Source organism: Beauveria bassiana, assembly GCF_000280675.1.
Source record: "Beauveria bassiana ARSEF 2860 unplaced genomic scaffold BBA_S00012, whole genome shotgun sequence".
Classification (NCBI taxonomy): domain Eukaryota; kingdom Fungi; phylum Ascomycota; class Sordariomycetes; order Hypocreales; family Cordycipitaceae; genus Beauveria; species Beauveria bassiana.
In genome coordinates, this window is record NW_007930847.1 from 75,477 (window position 1) to 100,327 (window position 24,851).

A 24,851-nucleotide genomic window follows, 5' to 3' on the forward strand; every position below is an offset into this window, starting at 1 on the left:
ATTTTTTGGTGGTTATATTGCTTTTGTTTTTCGCGTTTGCTGGCGTCAAATTTGAAGTATCGTGCAAAAAAGTTGATGTTGGTTGTCTATCGAAAGCTAGTGCGCAAGTCGCTCTTTTACGCCCCAATCATCTCGCAACCCAGACGTGCTCCAGACGGCTTTCTCCGACATTGTATTAACTCATGGTCAAATCATCAGCCGCGACACCAAAAGCCAAGTTCGTGGCCCCCCAAAAAAATTGCTAGACAAAATGTGACCAGTCTTTCAACGCATCGTCACAGGCTCGACGCCACTCCTGGAGACCGCCAGCCCAAATCTGCGGCTCGCGCTTCTTTCCCGGAATGTTGGCGCCCACCCACCACGACTGCGAGTGGCGCGCGAGCAAGCCATTCCAGACGTCCGTCGTCCTCCTCCGCCAGTCCTGCGCCGCGGCGTCGGTCGCCTCAATGGCGGCGGCCCTACTACTGCCGTCGGCCTCGGCGCGCGCCAGCAGCTTGATCAGAAACTCGACCTGCAGCTCGAGAAACGGCGGCCCGTTGGCCAGCGCCGTGGGCGCCTGCGGGCCGTACAGGATGAAGGCGTTGGGCATGTCTGGGACCATCATGCCCAGATACGAGGCGATGCCGTCTCTCCATTTATCCTGCAGCAGCGTCCCGTGACGGTCGCGAATGTTCATGCCGTACAGGGCACCCGTCACCGCGTCGTAGCCGGTGGCGCTGACAATGACGTCGAGCTCGTGCAGTGTCTGCTTCTGCTGCCCGTCGTCGTCGGTGATGATGCCATTCTCGGCAAACTCTGCAATCGGCGACGTCTTGAGGCTCACGAGCTGCACGTTGGGGCGGTCCACCATTTCGTAGTAGTCTTGCTCGAGCGTCGGACGCAGCGCAAACAGGAACGCGTCGGGCTCCAGCGGGACGATGACGTCCCTTTTTGCGGCGTCCGTCATGCGCGCGCGGTGCTTTTCGGCCATGAACGCCCACGCGGCCCGGTTGGCCTCCTCGCTGCTCAGCAGGTCCGCGTAGTTGAGGCCGGACAGGAAGACGAAGCCCCGACGCCGCCAGAGTTGCTCCCACAGCGCGCGCCGCTGCTCGGGCGTGTGCTCCGCGTAGGTAGTCGAGATGCTTGCGTTCCACAGGTAGCCGGACGTGCTGGCGTACTTTGCGTAGCTAAAGGCGGCGTCGAGGAAGCTCTTTTGGTGCTCCGACTCGTCGGCGGGGATGCGGCACTGGCCCATGGGCAGGCAGTGCGGCGGCGTGCGCACGAATACTGTCAGCGCGCAGTCCGTCTTGGCCAGCTCCTGCAGGATCTGGACGCCCGACGCGCCCTGCCCGATGATGCCCACCCTCTTGCCGGCCAGGTCCAGGTCCGCGGGCCACGCCTTGGGGTGGATGATGGGGCCCTTGAACGCGGCCTTGTTCCTGAACTCGGGCACGTGGACCTTGTTGCTGGAGCCCGTCGCAAAGACGGCGAAGCGTGACCGCGCCGTCAGGCCCTGTTCCGTCTTGAACACCCACGTCTTGGTCTCGCTGTCGTAGCGGGCGTCGACGACGTTTTGGTGAAAGAGGGTATCCTGGCGGAGATGGAGCGTGTCGGCCATGTGGGAAAAGTAGCGGCGCATGTCCGCGCCGGAAGAGTACCGCTCGGCAAAGTTGAACGTTTCGCGGACGGACGGCGTGCTGAACTGATACGTCGGCGTCTCCGAGTCGACGCGCACCCCGGGATACCGGTTCATGTGCCAGACACCGCCAAAATCGTCGCAGGCGTCGAGGATCTTGGCCGTGTAGCCTTGCTGTCGCAGAGAGTGCAGCGCATAGCAGCCGCCAAAGCCTGCGCCGACAATGATGACGTCTTGGTCTGGTAGAGAGGATGCTTCGACGGTAGCCATGATGATTCAAGACGAGCAAATTCTTGCAGTAAAGAGGGGTATTCGGATTACAGGCATCGAGAGCTACTAAACGCGCGCTTTAATACTTTTTACGCCGAGACATTATACGACCAAGCTGCTGTGTAACACACCATGTGAACTCGTATTTGTCCATGTACGTGGGCATGGCAGAGTTGAGGTCATGGCCTGGGAGAGGAAGCCAATTTCCTGGAAGCGCGCCTTCCGCGCATCAAAAAACTTATATCCTGGCCATGAGTTTCATCCCAGGCCAAGATGACAACTCCACGTTCGGCGGAACGGTACGTCAACGTCTGCCAGTTGGTCTCTCATGAGTGTAGAACTGGTTCGGTGTCCCGGGCAGAATCACAATTTCTGCCGCTCGCCCGTGAACCCGGAGTTTCCGCACGTCAAAAAGTGATTTTACGATGTTGATGCACCAGATGCGGTCTAGTGCTTGTGAGAGAGGCGGCGGCGGCGGCGGCGGCTGTAGCTCCCCGCGGGATGCACGGAGACACTCCATAATATTCCCCGCGATTCGTCCCAAGCAGGACGCGGATGTATCCGCTCAACAGGTTTTAGCTGGTCTTTAGAGTTGAGCCTTCCCGAAATCTTGTTGAAAGTCTCGGCGGTGCGGATTTCAAAGAAGTAACTAGGTTTTAACTGCCGATGTGTCAAGTGGGAGCGAGGCCATCGCGTGGACATTTGGGACGCCACGCCGGTCTTTGGCGTTTTTTTGAACGGCATATCAAGGCATGTTAAGAAGGAGAGAAAACAGAGACAAACGGCTGTTTGAGTATGGCTGATGAATTTCTCTTCTCTTGATTCAAAAAACACACTCATCTCAATACCTGCACCTTCTTCATCGCTGTACCATGGGACTTTCTCTCGACAAAGAATTCGCTGAAATGATTGCGCCGGCTTGGCACATCTTGAACAAGCCAAAGCCCAAAATCCACGACGTACAAGGCCGAAGGCTTGCCATGGCCTCTTTAACCGAAGCCGGCACGCCTGACCTTATACCTGAAGGTACTGCGCAGGAGATTCTGTCCGTGCCAGCCGAGGACGGCTTCGGTATCCCACTATGGCGTGTATCCCGGAAACCCGGCACGGAGCCCATGCACACCAAGCCTGGCCCTGCTGTGCTGTATATGCATGGCGGTGGCTTCGTCGCACTCGGCGTGGAGACGTTTACGAGGAAGCTGCACGCGCTGGTCCTCGCATCGGGTGTCACCATCTACGCCGTGAATTATCGGCTCGCCCCGGAGCATCCGTACCCGACCCCGCTGGAAGACTGCTGGACGTCTTTACAGTACATTCGCGACCACGCTGCGACGCTGGGCGTGGACGTGGCTCGCATCGCAGTCATGGGCGACAGCGCCGGGGGCAACCTCGCCGCCGGCGTCACGCTGCTGGGGCGGCATCGCGGCATCACGCCCCCGATTGCGAGCCAGTTTCTCATTTACCCCATGCTGGACGACAGAAACAAGGAGAAAATGGAAGCTGGGGTGGTGACGCTCTGGGACCAAGATGATAACGCGACGGGGTGGACGGCCTATCTGGGAGCCAAGGCTGGCGGAGACGAGGTGCCCGTTTATGCAGCTCCTGGCAGGCTGACGGATGCTGCTGGACTGCCGCGGCTTACTCTATATGTTGGACAGCTCGACCTGTTTGTCAAGGAAAATGTGCGCTATGCGTTGCTGTTTCTGGAGGCGGGCATTGAGACGGAGCTGCGTGTGCTTCCTGGGCTGCTGCACGGGTTCGACGAGCTCGCAAAGGATCTTGCAGCTAGTAAAGAATGCTTTGCTCTTCAAGTCAAGTTTATGGAAAGGTTGTTGGAGAATTGAGTGATTTCAATGGGAAGCTGTATTAAATTGAAGTGATGGACTTTTTGAATCTGGGTGATGACCATGGACTGTGCGTGGACTCATCAAAACAAAAGGTCAATTTCGTGTAAAGAAGCACTCAATTTATCTCAAACATTGACCAAGCATCTCAAAAGCACTCATTCTTTTCTTGCCAGTCATTTGCTTCATCGTGACCAAGTTGAGCCGCAGCGGGTCAAGCGAGTGCATCAAGAGAGTGCAACGTAGCATTTCCATCTGGATATATATCATGGCAGTTGTATAGGAAGACAAAACTCTCAACAGACAAAACTCAACAAGAATAACCGCGGCGAATTCTGCATCTATAAAAGTGCGGCAGGATAAGTTTCACAGCGCGCAACATCAGCGCGCAACATCAGCCGACCAACGACTGCCGGGAATCCAGGCCGCACGCACACAGGCAAGAGAACCACACACACACACACACACATCTCGGTCGGATATAGAGCCTAGAATTATAGTCGTTTGCGTTTATCGGCTCCCTGCAACAAACCGGCCATAGCTAGCCAAGGTATATCGTTTCGTGACCAGGATGGCAAAAGTGGTTGCGCCAGTTATCTATCTATCTGCATCTTTTGACAAATCATTTATCGGTTCATGCTCGCCCACAAAGATTGGGGAATCCTGTGACACAAATCGCAATGCATAAAAAAGGTTAAAATGTGCAAATCATTCCCCGAATATACCAATCATCATCCACTTATTAGTTGCCAGCATTACCGTCACCGCCTCGCCGTTACCCCACGAAGGCACGCGTCCAATTCTAGGGTCAAGGCCAGACCGAGAACCGTGCTCTGAGTCGCGCGAACGACGCTCGTCCAGGATAATACAAAGCCATCATGCCCTTGGCAAAAGAAAACAAGGAAAACCAAACGATTGCAATCATTCATGTTATCTCCGCCTTGGCTCTTGAGTTTCGGCCTAAACTGAAAAATGATGTGCTACCCCCCTCCAACCAACAACCGCATCAACACCCACCGCTTACTATGTGATTTAACTTTTCGGAGCAAAAGGCCGCGAAAGAGAAAATCTTGATTTCCGCGGTTGACTTTTTTTTTTTTTTTTAAAAGTCCGAAACCCCCCCAGCGGCTCTCGTTTCAAATCGTTTCGCTCTACAGCCCTGGACCTAGCATGCCCATCTTTATGCAGAGCGCACTTTTGCGCCGACGAGAGCCGCGTGGGCAGCGTGTTAGACGCTTCATCCTCTCTCCTCCCCCCGCTCACGAAAATCTTCAATTGGCCGGCCGGCCGGCAGAGCATAAAAGACCAATGAGCTAGTGAGCGAAGTCCTCGAGTGTCGGTGATTTTTCTTTTTCGTTTACTAGCCCCAACTATGCGTGCCCATGGGGTGGCTCGTAGTGGTGGTGGTGTGTCTGTGTCTGACGGTCTGGATGCTCTATGGATGCTTCACCTCAAGTGAGCGCTCACCTTTTGTCGTTTATGCGGCGAGCCGGTGCATATCGATGAGAGCGGGGGAAAGAGAACAGGGACGATGGCATCACATCTGACAGAATACAAGAGCGGGGATCGCACACCGGAGAATGGTGCGTTTTTAACTAACTATATGACGGGCCACTTGCTTGCTTTTCTGAAATCTCTTTTCAAATAAAGAATCGAGTTGCCAAGAAACGAGTAGACTGACTTTATTTATCGTTCCGAGTCACATCCATCTCCAATCACAGCAACATCTTTACTTGGATAAATTACCCATCTTGATCCCCATCCGACCCCTCTTGACAGCCATGCTGCTCACGCCATCAGCCTCCCCAAGTCGAATGAGGTAGGAGAACATGGTCGAAAGGAGCGCCAACTCGCTGGCCTATGCCATGGGATGGCTGTACGCAGCGGCCGTCTTTGCATTTGCCGCCTACGTCTGGACGAGATGCAAAGCCAAACGTTGGAGATTGGATGACTACTTTTATACCGCTTCATTTGTAAGGAAACCCGATCAACGCCACCGATGGATGATGATACGAAACCTGAGCAAGACGACTAATAGGCATTCTCCTTCTCTTCTTTTCTAGATATTTGCTATTGCTCATGCCATCATAATCGCCTTTTGTATTGTGCACAGCTACGGCCGTCTTAGTCACCACATCCACAGACCAGACTCGACACAGATGCAACTCGTTACGTTTTTTTTTTTTTTTTTTTTTTTGCAACGCTTCATCCGCAGAAACAGGCAAGCTAAACAAGATACCACTAGTTACAATACGTTGCACAGCTTCTTTACCTTCTTTCGCTCGGCTTCGCCAGGATATCCTGCGCCCTCTTCGTCAGCGCCGCCGCGCAGGCCTCTCCCCTCGTCTGGCCCGCGAGGACGGCCGCCGCGCTGTCCGGCTCATGGTCCATTGCCTCTGTGCTATGCCTGACACTTCACGACGGAAAACCCTGGGAGGGTATCCTGGGCGAGTCTTTTGTAAGTCCAGCTTCCCAAGAGAGGCCAAACCCCCGTCTGACATTCGACCGCTCCATTACCAGTACCTGCGATGGGTCGGCATTGAAGCCACCGGCATACTCATCGAGCTCGCTCTTTTTATCCTATCCATCAGCCTTATCTGGTTCTTGGCCATGCCGAAACTTCGACGTACGTGTCTGATGGCAGCATTCAGCACGCGTCTCCTGTAAGATATTAGCCCCCCCGAGGGGACAAGACAAGGTCGTGCTGACCTCGCAACTCTTACAGCCTGATACCCATCATCGCGGCTCGCCTCGTCCATCTTCATTCATCATCGCACAGATCCTCCCCAACCTCCGTCACACCATCTATCCTCACCGAAGCCGCCCTCGCCTTATCCATCGTAACCGGCTGCGCCACCACGCCTCGCTCTCTCCTCGCCGCCATCCCTCCACCACCACCACCACCAACCCACCACGTCTTCAACAGACCCCTCACCATTTACACCTATGACCGCTACCGCCGTATCCGCAAAAGCAACCGCAGCACCTCTGCGTGGACGCGCAGGTTTGGCGCCGGCGTCGTGCGCCCCGAACCGACGCCGGATCTCGCTTGGCTGCCGTACCAAGGCTTCTCAGAGATGTCCGAGGCGACGGCGTACCCGCCACGGGTGCACATTTCGAGCATGTCTCGTGAGGCACCGTTGATGACGCCGATGGAAGAGGAGCTGTGGAGGATGACGATTCAGAAAACGACCGAGGTTTCGGTTGAACACAGGCGAAGATCTCACCTGCACAACCTCGGGCGCCAACGACACAGCAGTGTGACTTCAACACTGTAAGCAACTGCCTACGTTGAAGGATGTGTAGCCTACTACTATACGATACATGCGTGGTGTGCAGGTTTACACGTCACTCTATATAGAAAACACTGCAAGGTGGAACAATCAAATCAAAGAATTCGGACAGTGTTGTGTCTGCAATCTTCATGTCCAAGTCTAACGTCCAAAAAAAAAAGCAAATCTCTGGCAACATGTTCAGATGCGCAACTGTTCAATCAAAAAGCAAAAAACGCCCGAATATTCCCAAACCAATGATCCCAATATCATAACGTCGTATCCCAGTCTCTTCCAACTGCAAAGTGCCAACCCCACCATTCCCATACCACCCACCCATAGTCGTCTACGTCCCAATGCAGAAACAAGTCCTCCCAAAACGCCAGCAAATGTACTTGGGAATAAGATGCAAAACTCAAAAGAGAAAAATACAGTGCCCGTTGGCTCAGCTTCAGGACTCAATCGTCTCCTGCTGCACTTTGATGGCAACGGCATCCCACCAAGTGCTGTGCGCAGCGCGGTCCACCGATCCAACCTTGTCGAGGAGATCAGAAATTTGTCTGACGCGGTCGACAAATTCCGACAGACCCAGGCTGGCAAGCTTCTCACCAGCCGAATTTGCCGCCTTGACCTTTTCATTCGCCGACGAGGAGCCAGGCACGAGTCTGGCGAGAATGTTGCCGCGAAGTCGCGTGAGAAGCAGGCGAAGTACTGGCTGAGTTGGCTCGATGCCGGTGCGGGCCATCTCTCGCGACGACTCCAAAACCTTGCGTACCAGCTGTCGCAGCTGCGTTTTTGTTGCCGCGGGCATAGATCGGCCAGCCTCCAGTGCCGCCATGGTGCCGTCTAGCTCGGTATCAAGCAATGGGTGCTCGTTCTCAAGCACGGCGAGAACACGCGATGCCTCCGTCTTCCACTGTGAGCGAACATCTCGCTTGAGGAGGTTCTTGCATTGCAGCAACACGGCACCAACAGTAATGATGCGCTGTACCATGGTTGAGACCTTGGCAATGCGCGCAATGTCGAGGCGCAGCATTTCGGGTACCTGCTCAGGCAAGACTGGGAGAGAAAGCGTCGTAAAGACATCTACGAGCATCTGTGCATAGAAGCGTGACGCAGCGGGTCGCGATTTGGGATGACTGATACCTTCTGGGTCGCGGCGTTGCACCTCAGCCATGACCTTGTTGACAGCCTCGCGCCAGGCATTTTCAGCCACGCTGAGGCGAACTTCACCGGCTGCAATTTCTTGTGCAAAGCGCTTTGCCTCGTACTGTGCCGCAGACTCGATGAGTTGCGGCGCAGCCATGCGCATCAGATAATTGACATAATCGCAAAGCATAACATCAATGAACCCCAGTAGCGCTTCGACTCGATCAATGACATTACCGTCGTTGAGCTTTTCCCGAATCAAGGTGTTGACTTCCTCGTCGCGGAAAGGTGCACAGAGCTTGGGCAACAAGGAAGCCATGGCAGCAAAGAACTTTTCATACGAAAAGTTGCCGAGGTAGAACTGCCGCTCTGCCAATTCGGGGTCAAGTATTTCGCCAATGAGGTTGTACATTGAGTTGCCAGGCTTGAGTAGCCGTTGCAGCTTATCCCTGATGTTGCTTGCCATGTTGAGGAAGATGCGAAAGTTGGCTTCTTGATCATCTGCCTGGGCAGTAGCGCGCATGTGTGCCCAGACAGGTCTAGTCATTGCCGCTTGCTGCTCGACGTAGTCCTCTGTAGGTATCTGGTACTCTTTGTTGATTGCGAGCTCATGCACAACAACACGGTTGTCTGGAATCAGGCCCATCAAGCCAGCCTTGGGGGCGAAGGATAGCTGCTGACTTGTGCTGTGGCCTTGACCTCGGCTGAGCGGTGTCGATGGGGGCGTGAGAGTCTGCGACTCGGGAGAAACGAGGCTGTTGGCAGTAGCAGAAGCATCGCCAGCCGAGTTGTCGGCGACCCGAGGTCTGGTGTCGCCGGTGATTTGCTTCTTGGCCTTACGTGCCTTGCGTGCCTCCGCAACAGCTTTGAAAATCAACTTCTTCCCCTTTTCCTGACCAGCCAGTCGCTTGATGCGGACGATCAACATGAGCTGACTTTGCTCGATGCTCTGTCGGTACAGAGCGGCGGCTGCATCATCGGTACTTTCTTTGACTGTTTGATAGATGGCATCGAGTTCGACAAACTGCATGACCATGACTTCAACAAGGGCGTTGGAATCGCGAGACTTCCAAGCGATGAATGCGTTGTAGAATACGGCATATGCCTCGGGGATAGCATTGCGCATAGATGGTGGAATCGTGTAGCGGTTGCCGGGTGTAAGCCATGTAAGAATGTTCTCAAATGTGATGAGGAGATCCTTGGCTTTACCAATCAGGTCTTGCAACTGAGGGTTATTCAAGTCGGCAGCCGGCAGGCGATTCGTCGCGGACGTAACGTTGTCATCGGCGTTTGGATCGATGGAGTCTTCCTTTGTGCTGAGAACTTTGTTGGGTTGGCCGAGGATGAGAAAAGCACTCATAAAGGTGCGACACGCAGCCATCTCAGCAACGGAGTTGGGCTCGCCTTCTTGCAGCCCACAGAGACGCAACAAGCGAGCAGCCACATGCAGGACATTCTCTTGAGCGAGCAACGCAGCGACGGTGTCGAAGTCAGTGTCTCTGATGCCATCAATACTCAGGCCAAGACCGTTGAACTCTTCGACAGCTCGCTTGCGGACAAGACCGCGCCACCAGCCTTGGATGGTGCGGGCGGCGTCCTGGTCGGACAAGTTGCGAGCCTCGCGTTGATCAAGGTGATCCAAGACGTCGACGGGCTTCCTGGAGGCGCTGTTGACGCGGACCTTGCGAGAAGTTGTTTTGATGAGAAGCTCCTCTCGGCGGCGCTGAGCCTCGGCCATGCGCTCCTCGAGTTGGGATTTGATGCGGGCAACCTCTTGTTCACGTTTCTCCTTGGTCTGCTCGGCAACTTGCTTCGCTTTGCGCACTTCCTCGGCACAGGTGGCGGCAATCTCGGCAAGGTTGCGCTCTCGCGCTTGTTGGGCTGCGAGAGCCTTTTCTTCCGAAGCCTGTCCACGGGGTGCAGCCTTTGCCAGGGCCGCTCTCAAGCGGACCTTTTCGGCATGAGCAGCCCTGTCGGCAAGGCGGGCTCTGCGATCCTCAAGAAACGAGGCGCGACGAAGGTGTTGGGCGAGATACTTGCTTTGCTGGTCGGGATGAGCGGAAGATGCATGGATGGAAGAACAGCGCGAGTGAGCCGAGGAAATAGAGTTGCGTCGAGAGGAGGCAGCCGAGTCACGGCGGCGAGCGTGTGAGGGACGGTAGAAACGGTCAGCGATGCGCGGCGGCGGCGAATAGACGCGAGCATCCTGGTCGCGGGTATCTTGGTCGGTTGGTGACATGGCGAAGTCGATATCCAAGTCGAGGTCCATGGCGTGGCCGTCGGAAGGGTCGCCGTTTGACTCTTCAATATTGCGCGAGGGCTCGCTCAAGTCCAAAGAAGGTCGTCGCATCTTGGGCTGTGATGAGAAGTCTATGTGGACAAAGTGGCTGGCGGTGCAGCGCCAGAACCTGGAGGCGACAGTAAGCTGGCCGATGATGTATGTGTATGAATGCGAATGCAAATGCGCTGCCGGTGCATGCAAGGTCGTGGGGCGGTGGTTGGGCGTCCAGACGAGGCAAGGACTTGCGCGGCCCCAAAGCGGAAAAAATAATAATAAACCAGAAACGAGACAAGGCCCCAGCACGCAGAAAGTTTATGCAAGAGGCGGCGGCGCAGGTAGGTGCGTAAGCCGTGGCGTCTCTGGATAGTTTCGATTAGAAAACATGAATGTATCCGGGGTAAATGCGCGGCGAGATTGATGGTGATGGGATTTGCCTTGGGATGACGCAAGGAGCACAGGCTGTCGCGAAATGCGAGTGTCGAGATCCCCCACCAAGGCGACTGGAAGGTTATGGAAGGGTAGCGAGAGGATGACTGAGAAGGGAGTTAGGTCATGTGGAGAAGACGGCAAGTTGACGAACAATGGCGCTGAGAACGGCGCTAGAGGAGCGGTGATGGGCGAGAGAATAAAGTTGATGATTTAGTGTTTGCGAGGCGGGATGGATGGAGCATCGGTGTTTGTGGATGATGAAGCAGATGGGGATGGATGAGTCGGTACTTGTGAGTCGCGTGGTACGTTGGTCAGTTGGGAGGTACCTGATGTTCCCGACGCTATTCAGGCGCTACGAAGTAGTTACAGTGGAAGACTAAAAGGCCGTTACAAGCCATGGGCGCTGTTGAAATTACCTATCCATTAATTGCCTGCGTAATATGTGCTCTCCTTTCTTCCTTCTGACTCGCCTTCTATGCGTAGTTATAATTCTATCAAGGACTGGATGAGTGGCACGAACAGTCAGCCCCCCCAGTCTTGTCATACAGTCAGGTCCTGACATCAGATGGCAAAAGGCCATCATTACTTATTTCAGGTTTCAAATAAATCTCGAAAATTACAATAGCACGAGCAGCTCAATAGAGACAACTAATAAACATGAAACATGACATTTACAATGGCGCACACCGCTGGGCGCTGTTGACTTGAGAGTGGCGGTGCAGACGTTGTTAGCCACAAATACCAGGCACCGCCACGTGAGTGACGGCGCCACAACTAGTTACCACAAGCAGGGGGACCGCCAGCTAGTTACTTAGCAGATGAGCATGAAGCATGATCAGCACCATCTGACAAACGAACGATTGGCTGAAACACAGAGGGCATGTAGAGCAGTGGACTGTGAATCACAGGCTTCTTCATTCATTCTGTCGTGATTTGACCATCAACACCCGACGGCCATTGACGCGTGCGACGCGGCACTGTCACTCAGGCCTAGGGGCTACTGGCCAATTGAGCGCTTCGACAAGCCAACTCTACCACCACCAGTCTATCGTATTAACCCCACGCCCGATCAATCCTACCCGAATTTCTCTCTGCGCGTATGATCTGCATCTGCATTGGTTTGGCTACGACATGATAGAATTGCCAATTCGGCAAGCGGCCCTTTGCTGGCGGTGGACCAACGCGCGTGGTGCAGTTCGTGGGCGTGAGACCCTGAAAAGGACGGGAAGCCGAAGCAAGGCGACGCTGGCCACTCCTAGCTTTCATTGGCTACGTCAATCGTCACAAGTACCATTACGTATAATACCTATGGGCACACGATTATTGATGCGAGGGGTACCGCTGCCGGGAGCGACCCGGTGCGGTATTAGTATGAGGTGTGTATTTTGTTTTCTCTGATTCTATTATTCAATCTTTGGACGATAATCACATGTGGTGATGCGAGAACAGCACTGGCTACGGAAGTATCTTGTACCTCTACAGGGCTTCTACTGTTGAGTGTCGGCCACCACCAGATGAGCACGTCGACAAAAACATAGCAGATAAGAGGAAATCTGTATGATGTTACCGCCATCGAAAACTCCCTCGCCGCCATCATCAAGTTCTATTAATTTTTCTTCTCCTTCCCTTCCGGGTACTGGCCGCCGCTGGTACCGGTGCCCCTCCATTCCACTGCCCCGCACTGCAAAACCCCCACCATAACCGGAATTCGCGATACCCAGGTACCAACCACCGCTTGTCACTTGCCCTTCAAACTTTGTTACGTTATATCTGGCGTTTCTCCTCATTCTCCTTCAAATTACATACTCCTCCTTCATCCATCTCTCCTCTGCCTCTCTTCTTCGACCCGCTGTCTTGTGCTCGACGCTGCCCCTCCCCAAGCTAGGAGCTCTCTGCTGACTTCGCTGCGCTGCGCCGTCTAGGCTTTTACACAGCACACCACTGCAATCTTGCTCCGCCGCTTCACGCGCGCGATACGCCGAAACCATGTCTGATCGCGAAATTCTACCCGATAATGTCAAGCCTCACCACTATGGCTTGTCTATCAAGGATATCGAGTTCAAGAACTGGACCTACAAGGGCACGGTAACGTGAGTACACCAGCCACGACTCCTCCTCCGTTTTGCTCTTCTACTACAGTGCGACGGACCAAAGTGGCCACCTACCTATGCTTCTGCAATCTGACACCCTGCAGCATCGACTCCGAACTCGTCAAGCCCACCACTCAGATCGTCGTCAATACCCTCGAGCTTAAGTTGCTCCGTGCCAAGGTTTCAGTTGATCAAACCAAATCCACCCAGAGCTGGCAGTCTACCAACTTTTCCAACGATGAAAAAGCCCAGCGAACCACCATAACCTTTGACCAGGAGATTCCCGTCTCCAGCAAGGCTACTGTCACCATCGAGTTCGAGGGTACCATCAACAACAACATGGCCGGTTTCTACCGCTCCAGGTACAAGCCTGTTGCTGGTACTACCCCTGCCGCTTCTGTTCCCTTCGATGATGAGTGGCACTACATGTTTAGCACTCAGTTCGAGTCCTGCGATGCTCGTAGAGCTTTTCCTTGCTTCGACGAACCCAACCTCAAGGCCAGCTTTGATCTCGAGATCGAGGTACCTGTTGACCAGGTTGCTCTCAGCAACATGCCCGTCAAGGAGACCAAGCCTTCTCGGGACGGCTGGCACGTCGTCTCATTCGAGAGAACACCCCGCATGAGCTCCTATCTGCTTGCCTGGGCTGTTGGTGACTTCGAGTATGTCGAAGCCTTCACTGATCGTCGCTACAACGGCAAGCAGCTCCCCGTTCGCGTATACACTACGCGGGGTCTCAAGGAGCAGGGTCGATGGGCACTCGAGCACGCTCCACAGACCATCGACTTCTTCTCCGAGATTTTCGACATTGACTACCCCCTACCCAAGTCGGATCTTCTCGCCGTTCACGAATTTACCCACGGTGCCATGGAAAACTGGGGCCTCGTCACCTACAGAACCACTGTAAGTCTTGTGTTTGCTCAAATCGCCTGTTCAAATAGCCGACATGAAATCTAGCGCGTTCTCTACGATGAAAAGACCTCCTCGCCCCGTCTCAAGAACGACATTGCCTACGTTGTGGCCCACGAACTGGCTCACCAGTGGTTCGGCAACCTTGTCACTATGGACTGGTGGTATGTTAAAGATGGTGCAGTAGACTGGCAACCGTGCTAATCTAGTTTAGGGATGAGCTCTGGCTCAACGAAGGCTTTGCTACTTGGGTTGGCTGGTACGCCGTTGACCACATTCACCCCGATTGGGAAGTTTGGGCCCAATTCGTCAACGAAGGCATGGAGACTGCTTTCAAGCTTGACGGTCTTCGCGCCAGTCACCCTATTCACGTTCCCGTTCGCGACGCCCTCGATGTCAACCAGATTTTCGACAGCATCAGCTACCTCAAGGGATGTTCCAGCATCCGCATGCTCGCCAATCACCTCGGCGTCAAGACTTTCCTCAAGGGTGTCTCCAGCTACCTCAAGGCCAATGCCTACAAGAACGCCAAGACCTCTGACCTGTGGGCTCACCTTAGCGAGGCCTCGGGCAAAAAGGTCGACCAACTCATGGGACCCTGGATTGGCAAGATTGGTCACCCCGTCATTACTGTGTCCGAGCAGCCTGGTCAGCTTTCCGTCAAGCAAACCCGATTCCTCTCTAGTGGTGACGTCAAGCCCGACGACGATACCACCACCTGGTGGGTGCCTCTCGGTCTCGAGGGAAAGAAGGGCGAGGCTGGCATTTCTTCGGTCGAGCTCAACGCCAAGGAGGAGACTATCAACGGCGTTGATGATGGCTTTTACAAGCTCAACTCTGGTGCCACTGGCTTCTTCCGCGTCAACTACCCTGAGTCCCGTCTTATTAAGCTCAGTTCCCAGCTCGACCGCCTTGATCCCGTCGACAAGATGGCCATTATCGGATCTACTGCGGAACTAGCTTTTGCTGGTAACTGCAGCACTGCCAGTTTGCTTACGTTCCTCAGCGCCTTTGCCAACGAGACCCATCCCCTGGTTTGGAGCCAGGTGCTTGATGCCATTAGTGGTATCAAAAGCGTCTTTAACCAGGATGAGGTCATTCGCACAGGCCTCAACAAATTCACCATCAAGTTGATTGAGAACCGAATCAAGTCTCTTGGCTTCGATCCTGCCGAAGATGAATCCTATCTGACCATACAATTGCGAACTCATATTCTAACGAGCGCTGTGTCAAGCCGTCATCCCGAGTAAGTGTACATCACTAGTGTATACAAATAACACAAGACTAATTGAGACTAGGACACTTGCCGAAGCTTTGAAACGATTCAATGCTTGGGCTGAGAACCCCGAAGCCAGCACTCTCCATCCCTCGCTTCTACCCCCTGTTCTTCAAGCAGCCATCGTTGCGGAGACGGCTTGTGCTGTTGACTTCCTGAAGAAGGAGTGGTTCGAAACCAAGTCTGTGGATGGCAAGCTCGTCATTTCTCGCGCCCTTGGTTATGTTCCCGACGGTGAAATCATCAAGAATGAAATCATTCCCTTCAACTTCAACTCGTCGCCCCGCGACAACAACACAGCTGATATGCACTTCCTCGGAGCCGGTCTTGCAAACAATCCGTTTGGCCGCCAAATTCAGTGGCAGTACATGAAGGACAATTGGGCCACTTGCCTTAAGAAGCTCTCTAACCCCATCGTTCTGGACCGCTTTATTCGCAGCACGCTGAGCAACTTTGTCGACGATGGCGACGTGGCCGACATTACTGCCTTCTTCCAGGATAAGGATGTCAGCAGCTACAACCGCACTCTGGAGACAGCCAAGGATAAGTCGAGCGCCAGAGCTGCCTACAAGAAGCGCGATGCTGCCGCCATCAAGGAGTGGCTCGCCGCCAAGGGATACTGACTACTGTATCAACACGAAAAGAGTAGATGATAGTGCGGGGTGTGCATTTGGCGTGAAAATGTTGATGTAGCTGATGAAAACACTTTGCACATGATGTCCACCATTGTACACGATGACTCTATGAGTGCCTATTTTGAATCATTTCCATGAGTGAAAACGAAAAGCGATTGGTACGGCCTCAGATGCCGAAGCGGATCCATAACTAACTAGTCATTGAATTAAGTGAAGTAGACTGAACTCCACCAATGACCACGGCCTTCCTATCACGAGCTCCAGCCTAGAAATAGCGCCAACAAACAGCAAAGCTTGTGTCGGTTCCGTCGGCTGCCCAGAATGCCCAGAATCCCCGTCTGGCCATTCGGGCTGTGCATCGTGGCATTGTCAGTCTTGCGCACGCCCGCTTTTATTTATCATCGGCTCTCGGAGGCCGAAGCTTGGCAGCTTTGGTGTCATTGTGCTATTTTGCCCGGGAACAGCCCCCCCTCGCCGAAGATGTTGCTCCCGAACAACTCTCTTCTTTTGTAGCCACTCGGTCAATCCTAGACGTGCTCCATACTTTTGCTTGCCCTCTTTTTTACTTTCGGAATCTGGTCCCGGCTCTCATCCGTTCTCAGCATCTGAAACTCACACAACAACTTCGCTCTACAATAAACACCAGAGCAACAACTCGTGGTGTGGAAGATTGAGAATAAAAGACCCTGCATATACAAGCGAAGAGAGCAAATATCGTCATGTCTCAAGTGCAAGCTGCCGTATTGGCCGATGCACCTACGCTCGGCGCTATGCAACTGAATGCCTTTGACGACGGCCACTTCGATGACATGTTCCCCCAACCCTACGTCGTCGCGGCCTGGGAAAACTTTGTCCGGCCTTCTGAGACGGCTGAGCATGGCTTGGAATCTCGTGTTGGTGTGATTCGCGACGAATCCGGTATGTCTTTTGCGCATAAATCATCCCTCGGGAATAATGGGAGCGTCTGTTGGGCTAACGAATCTTGGGGGGGCTGAAATCGACAGGCACGGCAAAAGGCGCGTGCTTGTTGCATATTGCGCGGGATAAAGACGCCCTCGCGGCGCTGTACAGTCCCTGGGAAACAATCTGGGGCGCGCCGCTGCCGGGCATGAATACGGCGAAGCTGGATGAGTTTTTCGGGGGGATGACGGCGCAGCACAAAGCCGTCCTAGGAGACACGCCTCATGTCTGTAAGTTTGATTCAACTTTTTTGCTTGTGGTACTGCAAAAAAAAAAAAAAAAACAAGATCGGCTAATCAGTGTAGACGTGGAAATTGTCATGACGCATTCGACGGCGCGGGGGCGAGGCCACAGCCTGACGCTGCTGAAGTGGGCGAGCGACATTGCGGATGAACTGGGACTGCCGCTATATCTAAACTCGGATAAGGATGTCGTGGGACTGTATGAGCGCGTCGGGTACGTGAGGCAGCCAGAGGAGGTGAGGACGAGCAAGATGGTGCCGATGTTGCGGCCGGCGGTCGAGGCGTGAAGAAGCGAGCAGCTACCCCGGGGCTTTCATTAATCGGAAGGGCAATGTTCTGAATATGTTTCTCTACAAAAGTGCTCTGCAATGTGTTGTTGACATGCCAAATGCGCGATTTCGCCACGGATGCCCAGCCGTGAGCCGCGTACATGAGCGGGCGGCAAGCACGCAACGTGTTGATGTATCACGGAATGAATGAGCGTTGTCTGAGTGGCGCTCTGGGTGTCGCACGGCAGCAATGTCATCCAATAGGAACACACTCAAAGAGACAGCAGTCCTGCACCCGCGCGTCATCCGTTGAAGGTTGCACAATGCGCCGAGACTGGCAGGTTGGGGTATACAGTCTATCAGCGCATCCGCCGGCTTCGAAATCAAAAGTGGTGGTTGATTGCATGAGCATCCTTGCCTATAATTTGTGTGAAATTCCTAGGTTGGCTTCCAGAATGCAAAGAAGGTTTACAAAGGAAATCTTTTCTTATTTTTTTGTGCAAATATTCAATGAGTGTTAATTATACAGACAACCAGTTTTCTCGCGATAGACGACCCTCGAACCTTGGACCTCGATACAGAAACAAGACTTGCATCGTCACACGAGGCCAAATCTCAACATAAAGGCAGAACTCGACATGGGCAAGCAAAACTCGACCAGACCAAAAAACAAAGGGTTGGACTGGATTCTTTCTGCTCGCCACATTGCCTCTCATCTCCGCTTCCTTTGCCTCCAAGGTCCCTGGGGCATTGAAGTTTTTGACCAATCCTCCTTCAGCTTTCTCGGCCCAATAATCAGCTCGAGAAGCCTGTCCACGATTCATCCTGGTACTCTGACCAGGGCAGCACTGACAAGAAAACCCCCCCAGCGTCTTGGCTTCTCAGCGACGATGTCGGTGAGCACGGAGGATGAATGCTGTAGTGGTTACGGCTTGACATTGGCTCATTGCTGCCCGGACTTATTAGCGGTTCAAAGGCGACTGTGTCGGAGCTGATTGCCTGCAGCGGGGTTGCTTCTTGGTACAGATCGGGAAAGGGCGTTGGCGCGCTGAAGTCTAGACCGGGCAACACTGGCAGATAGCCGTCGCCGCTTCCAATCGGCTCGGCATCATGATGGTTGTAGTTGTCCAGCTCTTGAATCTTTGCATCGATCATCCAGTTCACACTTGCCAATATGCGCGTCTCTGTTTCTTGCTGATTCTCCTCGAAAACCTGCATGCGTTTGTTCCATGTCGTGTTTTTTTCTTGCAGCTGCTTCTTGACTTCCGACACCTCCAGCCTGAGATTCTCCATTCCCTGAATCGTTGTGTCCGACTCTTCGGTAGAGTCCCCGTGCTGTAGAGGCTTCCCACAATGCTCGAGAGCAATGCTTCTGAAGTACTCAATTTGTAAATCCTTGGCATCAATCATAATTTGAGACTTTATCACGTTCGCCCTATCTGACAAAGATGCTTCAAAGGCCTTGCCAAACTCGATGTTTAGCCTCTTGGTCTCTCGAGCTAGCTGTTCGTTTTTTTGAGCTAGCTGTTTGTTCTCTCGAGCTAGGCGTTTGTTCCTTGCTCTCAGACCCCTAGTATGTTGCTTCAAATTGATGTTTTTGCGATTCTGGCACCTCAGCTTGATTATGGTATCATAGTGCTTCTCAGTTCTTAGCGAGTTGTTGATCTCGGCCTGGAGAGAGTCGTACTCCGGTAGCTCAGCGCCGGCTTGCTCCCGCTTCTTAGTTTCTTTCGAGCTCTCGCCCTGTTGCAGAGACGACTGGAAGATACCGAGGATGGGCGAAGATACCTCGGGCAAGCTTTCACCCTTACGGTGCATGGATGGACCTATGTTGCAGCCCTCTTCTTGCTCCCGATCTAGCGATCTGGAAGCCCTAAAGCGAGACCTCCTCTTTCTTGGACACTGAATTTGATCTTCTCTCTCACGTTTGCCTCGTTCTAGTTGATCGTCTGATTGATCCTCACAGTCAGTCTCGCTAGACGTTCGTGTACTGGTAGGGAATCGAGACGGCTCTAAAGACATCAAGTCAGTGATTATGTTGCTAGGTATATTATCGCAGCATTGACCAGGACTCTCTGGGCAATGAGCTCCCAGTATGACGATTCGATCTTCGAAAATGGAGGACAGGTCTTGTCAACTCACCGCTTGGGCCTTCGTTGGCATCTAAGTCATGATTCGCAAGCATCTCTTGACCCCTCTACTGAAACGAAGTGAAGGATGTTGATTTTGATCTTGTTGTAGCTGCTGTCCACAGAATAGGAAGCGCAAATCTCCTGATGTGCAGCCTTCTTCTTATACCCAGACGGACAATAAGCCTGTGCATTACTATGTAGGATAATAGCAGATATCTTTCTGAGAGAAGGAGAGAGCATATTGCCATCACCCTGCAGGAGAGTCTATTCTCTGCAGTAGCGCTGCATATTCGCTGTCTCGGAAGAAATAGATGGAACTCGTCTCGACTCAGCCAACAGCTCCAAGCCACAGCAAAAGAAGGCCATGGCGCGCCATTGCTGCCTGAGATGCATTCACATGTTACACTTGCTCCGGGAGGTAGACCGTGATTGCAAGTCGTTGTCTGTTAGGCCTTCCGATAAGAGACAAAGACGGCGACAAGCAAGCCACATCCGCCTTGGCAGGTCACACACACAGATACGTAGAGCTATGTAATAGAGACCCTCATTCTTATAACACACCTCTGGCTCTGGTGGCATCGGAGCGTACCATGGGGTGTGGCTTGCCTGAGGAGGCTAAAAGTACAACACACGCCTCGCATATTCGGCAACAGCGGAGTGGCAGGGCAAGGGATACTGCAGTGCAAAATAGATGGCGTTGAAAAAATAGCTGGGGCTCTGGATATTTCACAAACAACTTGAGTCATAAAGGCAAGATCGTTTTATTGTCTCAGTTGTCAAGTCATCTGGCTCACACCCGAAGCCACGGCTCTCTCTTGCTTGCATACGTAAAGATCGCTTCTACACTTCGGCTGTGCTTACAGAATAGAGGAGCAAAACCCAAAGTACGAGAAAGTACAACTTGGACTCAGAGGAAAGTACCTGTCAGCCACGGAAGTATGTGCCTAAGCTCCCAAGCGTGTGCAGGAGAAAGTTGGGGGCCGTGACGACGGCACTTGACTGAGCTCATCCCTGCCAGCTGCATAGAAAGTGATAGGCAGCAACATTTGAGTGAACAACTTTTGATCAGCGGCTGGAAAGACCGGACGGCAGCTGAAACGTGGCATCGATGGCCAGGTGTGCGACTAACACCGTCGTACAAGAAGTATATGTGACAAGAAGAGGGCGACAAGCGTGCCTCTCTGTTATTGCGCCACTTTTCTGGGTGTACTACTTTCAGCTATTCTCGAATTTCCAGATTTCACTTCAAATCAACAAGTGTGTGGCTGAAGGCTCGTACGTGGCGGCTGCAGCAATATCAAGAGGGAGCTCCAGGCCTCAGCAGCGGCCTCAACTGTAGCGTTTAGCCGGCACCATGACGAATACGAAACTTTTTTTACCCAGCTACTCCGTTGTCGGATAATGTTTTGAGCTTTGGCTATCATTTTTTTTCTCTTCTTTCGCAACTGGCATCGTGTGTACCTTACTGTACATTCTCGTTGAAACGTTGCGAACTAGGTTGTTGTTATTAGCTCCAGTCTCCAAATGCGCAAAATTGCACCACATGAATACCAAATAAGCAACGAGTAATTCTGTCAAGGCCAGTTCATTATTCAAAAATAAAAATCAGCATTCCGTGCAAAAAGTCAACTTTGCCAGGACAGGGGTTCGAACCCTGGAATCTCGCGATAGTGGTGAGCTAAGCATAAAAGAACTTAAAACCACCGCCTTAACCACTCGGCCATCCTGGCATTGAGACGCTAGCGTCAAGCCAATTGGATTACAAGAAGGCTAGCAGCATTCTACGTTGCTCTTCACGGCCGATCGGAAGCTATTAAATGCTCATTAATTGTATTAATAGATAAATATGATGCTTTTAACTAAGCCTGTTTGCATCTGTAAAATGTTAATCCTGTCTGCTACCATCAGCGCTGCATTTGTTAGCGTTACCAGTGCCTATGCCTGTCGATCTGAGCCAAGCCAGCAGTGCTTTGGCTACTTCTTCCTGTCCTCAAAAGTCAGTTTTTAGAATTAGCATGGTCAATCTATAATATGGAAACTATTCTTCTACGTGCTCCAGCTCTTCATGTATTGGCCACGAGCCCAGAGACAAGAACCTTAGAAGCTCTTTGCAGCTCGTCTTGCTCTGGTAGGAGACAGGGAAATATGGGCATATTATGCCTCCCTGTAGCATGATTCGTTTTTGATACCCCAGAAACTTTCGATGAGGCTCCAGTCGAGGATCGTACCTGGCCCCCGGGACGTTGTTGCCGACGAAGACGACTGGCGCTGGCGGACTACCCTTCCACAGGGTTCTGTAGTAGTCGATCGTCTCTGGCTTGGTTTCGTGAAAGACGCAGATGATTAGATCGAATTTCGAAAGGAGAATCCGGGAGATACCCGGACTAAGACAAGTACTGCCTGGAATCTCGGTCACCGAGTAGTTCTCGCCCGGTATGTCGTGGTATTGTGGCTCTGTCGTGGCAAAATACTGGGAATCGAGGGTCATTGAACCGCTGCAAAAAAATAGACAAAAACAGAAAGCGTTCAATATGCATGACTCACTGTCATGTTTGGGTCATCTTTCGTCAAAACTTCAATAAGACCCGTCTTGCCAGACCCTGAAGCTCCAACGACGATGAAGGACCACTGCTTCCTCAGTAAGCGATTAATGAATCGCGTCGCGTAGACGCGGGCGGCTGCTAGTATAGAAGCCATCTCGAAGAATAGTCGATCTGGTTTTCATTGTAAAGCTTATAACAAGATCATGGATTTGAGCGAGCGTGATCTAATTTATACACGATACCGTTTGCTCGTTCGCTGCCCATGCCTCTATCTATCCCATTTGAACAACCTCAACGGGAAGCTGCTTTGTCGCACAGTCTATAGTCGCGATGCTCTGTAATACTTCCTTTTTGCTTTTGCTTTTATAATTTTCTTTTTCACCGCTTGTTTTTGCTCGTCACGGCCGATACCGCTTTCATTGAGGACCGTGTTCGTTCGGCCAGGAGTTGGACGCCGGAAAGCTCTCCCAAGGCTTCGGCGCTCTATCAATAGTCATCGATTCTGCCCGTCAAATACAAGAACGGCATCTGAAGATTGGTTTTTGTAATGTCCGTCAGGCCCGTGCAAGATTATGAGCTGATGCATTGCCCCGCGCGAGGCGGTTCGGTATCTGAGCCAAGACGAATCTCAAGAGGCTGTTCAAGCCTTGTGACAGGAAGCGACAAGATAAAAGGCGGTATTGCCTGCGAAAGACGCGGTTTTTACTCACCGGCGTTTTTGTCATCCCTCAAAGATCGATATTATAGATTGCGACCGTCTTGTGCTTCGAACACAGCGCAAGCTTGTGGTTGCAAGCTTCAGCCATCGACCTCTCAAAAGGATCGGTCGGTCGGTCGCACCGGCTCACAACATACTTTCGTCTTCCCATGTATCGAGTATCTGCGTTGAATCCATGTGTAGAGCCTGGTAATCCGCTAATAGTCTCATGAAAAGGTGTTAGCCACATTATTTCCACAGCTCTGGCAGCTTACAGTTCAGGCCGACCTAAGCAAAACCTTGAGTTCTAGTCGTGAATTCTAGCCGCTTGGCAGTAGCCAGTCGCGAAAAGTTCATTGGCGAGCTAAGAGCAGCTAAAAGTTTGCAGTGATGAGGCCGGACAGCAACAGGGCTGTCACGGTAGATACCACATTCGCATACATTCAGTGAAGACTCCGTCTGGCGACTCGGCTCCTCGGATTATTATCATGCTTTTTTTTTTCTTGAAGCCTCGGAATCTCGGTCGTCTCGATCTGGTGTGATACTGGCGAAACAACGTTACTCTGCCTCGCGGTACGGACTCTGCCTCGGGTACGACTGAGTGGTGCTGATGCTTAATGTTAGATGGCTGATGGGGAGTCGCAGGAGCTCATGACTAGGCCCGGCTGCTTGGATGCCACGAATCGAGAATTCTTTCCGATACCTGAAAACTCGGTAATGGGCCTCAAGATGGAGCCAGATACTGAGGCAGTCTCGTTTCTGAGGCAGGCTAATGAGATTCTCAACGCGCATCTACAAGCAGCACTGCCAAAATCGAGGCAGCGTGCAAGCACAACCCGGAGTACGTTAAGCGGTAAATAGATGCCTGTCTTCGTAAGTGATTTTTCTCCAGCGACTCCCCTCATGGGCCTCAAATGAAGCCGCTATGCCCTCTAGTAGTGCCAGGTTACACTTTCAAGGCGTCGCGCTAGCGCTAGACGTGTCAGCCAACACATCCGGGATTGTGCAACCCTCCTCCATGCTCATGCTCAAATAGCATGTCCCTGAAAAATAGGCCAGCTTCATTCACATAAACACTGTGGAGATGAAATAAAGAGACTTTGTAACCTATTGACATACACAGGGGCTAGCAGAATCCCTTGGCGTCAACCATCCATGGCTTGCTGGTAGCTGGCCCAGCCTTGGTTGCTGTTGGCCACATGGCTGAGATACAAAGCTGCGAGAATCTTTGATAAAGATACCCCTGACACTTTTGCCTAGGTATTATTCTCCCGGACCGTATTCTTCGAAATCACCAATGCAGTTAAGGCAGCGACTCCGCGGCAGGGATACCCTCCATGGGCTGTGGTCTGCCTCATGCATGGCCCCCAGCTCTTATTTTACACAAGGCATTTGCCATTGGTCCATCTTCCACATCCTGAGAATCCTTGCGCGACATGACAGCGCATACAAACGTGAGACACTCCAATCGTGGGACGGCAACATGACTGGGCCCTTCAGAAGGAGTACACGTCATCACAGCATCCGAATGCCAGGCCCGGTGACTTCGGAAATTGTATACAGGGCTCGCATATACGACATACTACCAGGTACTCAAGCTCACGGTGTGCGTGAGAAAACGCCTGCTTGCTCTTGCGAATGGTTCTAGACCAGCGCAAGGGAGCATCAGAACGAAAGATGTCAGATCGCACAGCATAACATAACCTATAGTCGACCATTTTGCCACCCAGCCTTGTTTGTTCGGGTTCTCGGGTGCTCACTGTTTGTCTGACCCTGGCAGGGTAGCAGCATTTTCCCGTTTCTCAGCAATCTGCACGACAGTAGCTACCTTGTAGTTGTGACTCTCAGCGTAACGCCATCTTCCCTGAAAGTAGACTGCTGCCCACTTGCCGAGTTTTCCTCCGGGTCATCTTTGCACTCGGGCGATATGCTGTGGTTTCGTGACCCCGTGCTAGCCCAGAGCCGCCTTGGCCTTGATGTTGATGTTTCACAGTATGCAACTATCGTGCCTTAGCATTACCCGTCACACTAATGCCGGCATACTTCTAAATACGGTACTTAGAATGCAGTTTTTGCTTTCCCCGGCCTGAGGAGGTAGCAATGTCCCATCTTTCGCGGCAATGACAGGTTTTCCGAACCTGGGAGTCTTCTGTTCTCGAGGTCTTCGTCAGCCGTTGAAATACCTTCTGAGGGAGAAGAAAAAGATAAAAAAAATAGAAAAAAAATAAAAGACAAAAA

At 52.5% G+C, this 24,851-nt stretch overlaps 8 protein-coding genes across 8 annotated transcripts; 4 read left to right on the top strand and 4 right to left on the bottom strand.

The window, feature by feature from the left end:
- Positions 1–241: 241 nt before the first annotated feature.
- BBA_04926 (steroid monooxygenase) lies at positions 242–1,885 on the bottom strand (the record flags this gene model as incomplete). Its single annotated transcript, XM_008600023.1, has 1 exon — positions 242–1,885. One exon carries the CDS (start codon positions 1,883–1,885, stop codon positions 242–244), a length of 1,644 nt encoding a protein of 547 aa, XP_008598245.1.
- An 872-nt stretch (positions 1,886–2,757) lies between these two features.
- On the top strand, positions 2,758–3,729 carry BBA_04927 (arylesterase/monooxygenase; the record flags this gene model as incomplete). Its single annotated transcript, XM_008600024.1, has 1 exon — positions 2,758–3,729. The coding sequence occupies one exon, from the start codon at positions 2,758–2,760 to the stop codon at positions 3,727–3,729; it is 972 nt and encodes a 323-aa protein (XP_008598246.1).
- Positions 3,730–5,558: 1,829 nt separating this feature from the next.
- Positions 5,559–7,007, top strand: BBA_04928 (uncharacterized protein; the record flags this gene model as incomplete). Its single annotated transcript, XM_008600025.1, has 4 exons — positions 5,559–5,702; positions 5,993–6,187; positions 6,250–6,392; positions 6,455–7,007. The coding sequence occupies 4 exons, from the start codon at positions 5,559–5,561 to the stop codon at positions 7,005–7,007; spliced, it is 1,035 nt and encodes a 344-aa protein (XP_008598247.1).
- Positions 7,008–7,452: 445 nt separating this feature from the next.
- On the bottom strand, positions 7,453–10,500 carry BBA_04929 (IQ calmodulin-binding domain-containing family protein; the record flags this gene model as incomplete). The annotated part of the gene is made up of 1 exon (XM_008600026.1): positions 7,453–10,500. The coding sequence occupies one exon, from the start codon at positions 10,498–10,500 to the stop codon at positions 7,453–7,455; it is 3,048 nt and encodes a 1,015-aa protein (XP_008598248.1).
- A 2,346-nt stretch (positions 10,501–12,846) lies between these two features.
- On the top strand, positions 12,847–15,758 carry BBA_04930 (peptidase family M1; the record flags this gene model as incomplete). The annotated part of the gene is made up of 5 exons (XM_008600027.1): positions 12,847–12,950; positions 13,055–13,853; positions 13,908–14,023; positions 14,074–15,105; positions 15,158–15,758. 5 exons carry the CDS (start codon positions 12,847–12,849, stop codon positions 15,756–15,758), a joined length of 2,652 nt encoding a protein of 883 aa, XP_008598249.1.
- A 731-nt stretch (positions 15,759–16,489) lies between these two features.
- Positions 16,490–17,259, top strand: BBA_04931 (Acyl-CoA N-acyltransferase; the record flags this gene model as incomplete). The annotated part of the gene is made up of 3 exons (XM_008600028.1): positions 16,490–16,688; positions 16,775–16,960; positions 17,036–17,259. 3 exons carry the CDS (start codon positions 16,490–16,492, stop codon positions 17,257–17,259), a joined length of 609 nt encoding a protein of 202 aa, XP_008598250.1.
- A 777-nt stretch (positions 17,260–18,036) lies between these two features.
- On the bottom strand, positions 18,037–19,426 carry BBA_04932 (uncharacterized protein; the record flags this gene model as incomplete). The annotated part of the gene is made up of 2 exons (XM_008600029.1): positions 18,037–19,253; positions 19,384–19,426. 2 exons carry the CDS (start codon positions 19,424–19,426, stop codon positions 18,037–18,039), a joined length of 1,260 nt encoding a protein of 419 aa, XP_008598251.1.
- A 1,832-nt stretch (positions 19,427–21,258) lies between these two features.
- BBA_04933 (uncharacterized protein) lies at positions 21,259–22,070 on the bottom strand (the record flags this gene model as incomplete). The annotated part of the gene is made up of 3 exons (XM_008600030.1): positions 21,259–21,283; positions 21,602–21,843; positions 21,918–22,070. 3 exons carry the CDS (start codon positions 22,068–22,070, stop codon positions 21,259–21,261), a joined length of 420 nt encoding a protein of 139 aa, XP_008598252.1.
- Positions 22,071–24,851: the final 2,781 nt, after the last annotated feature.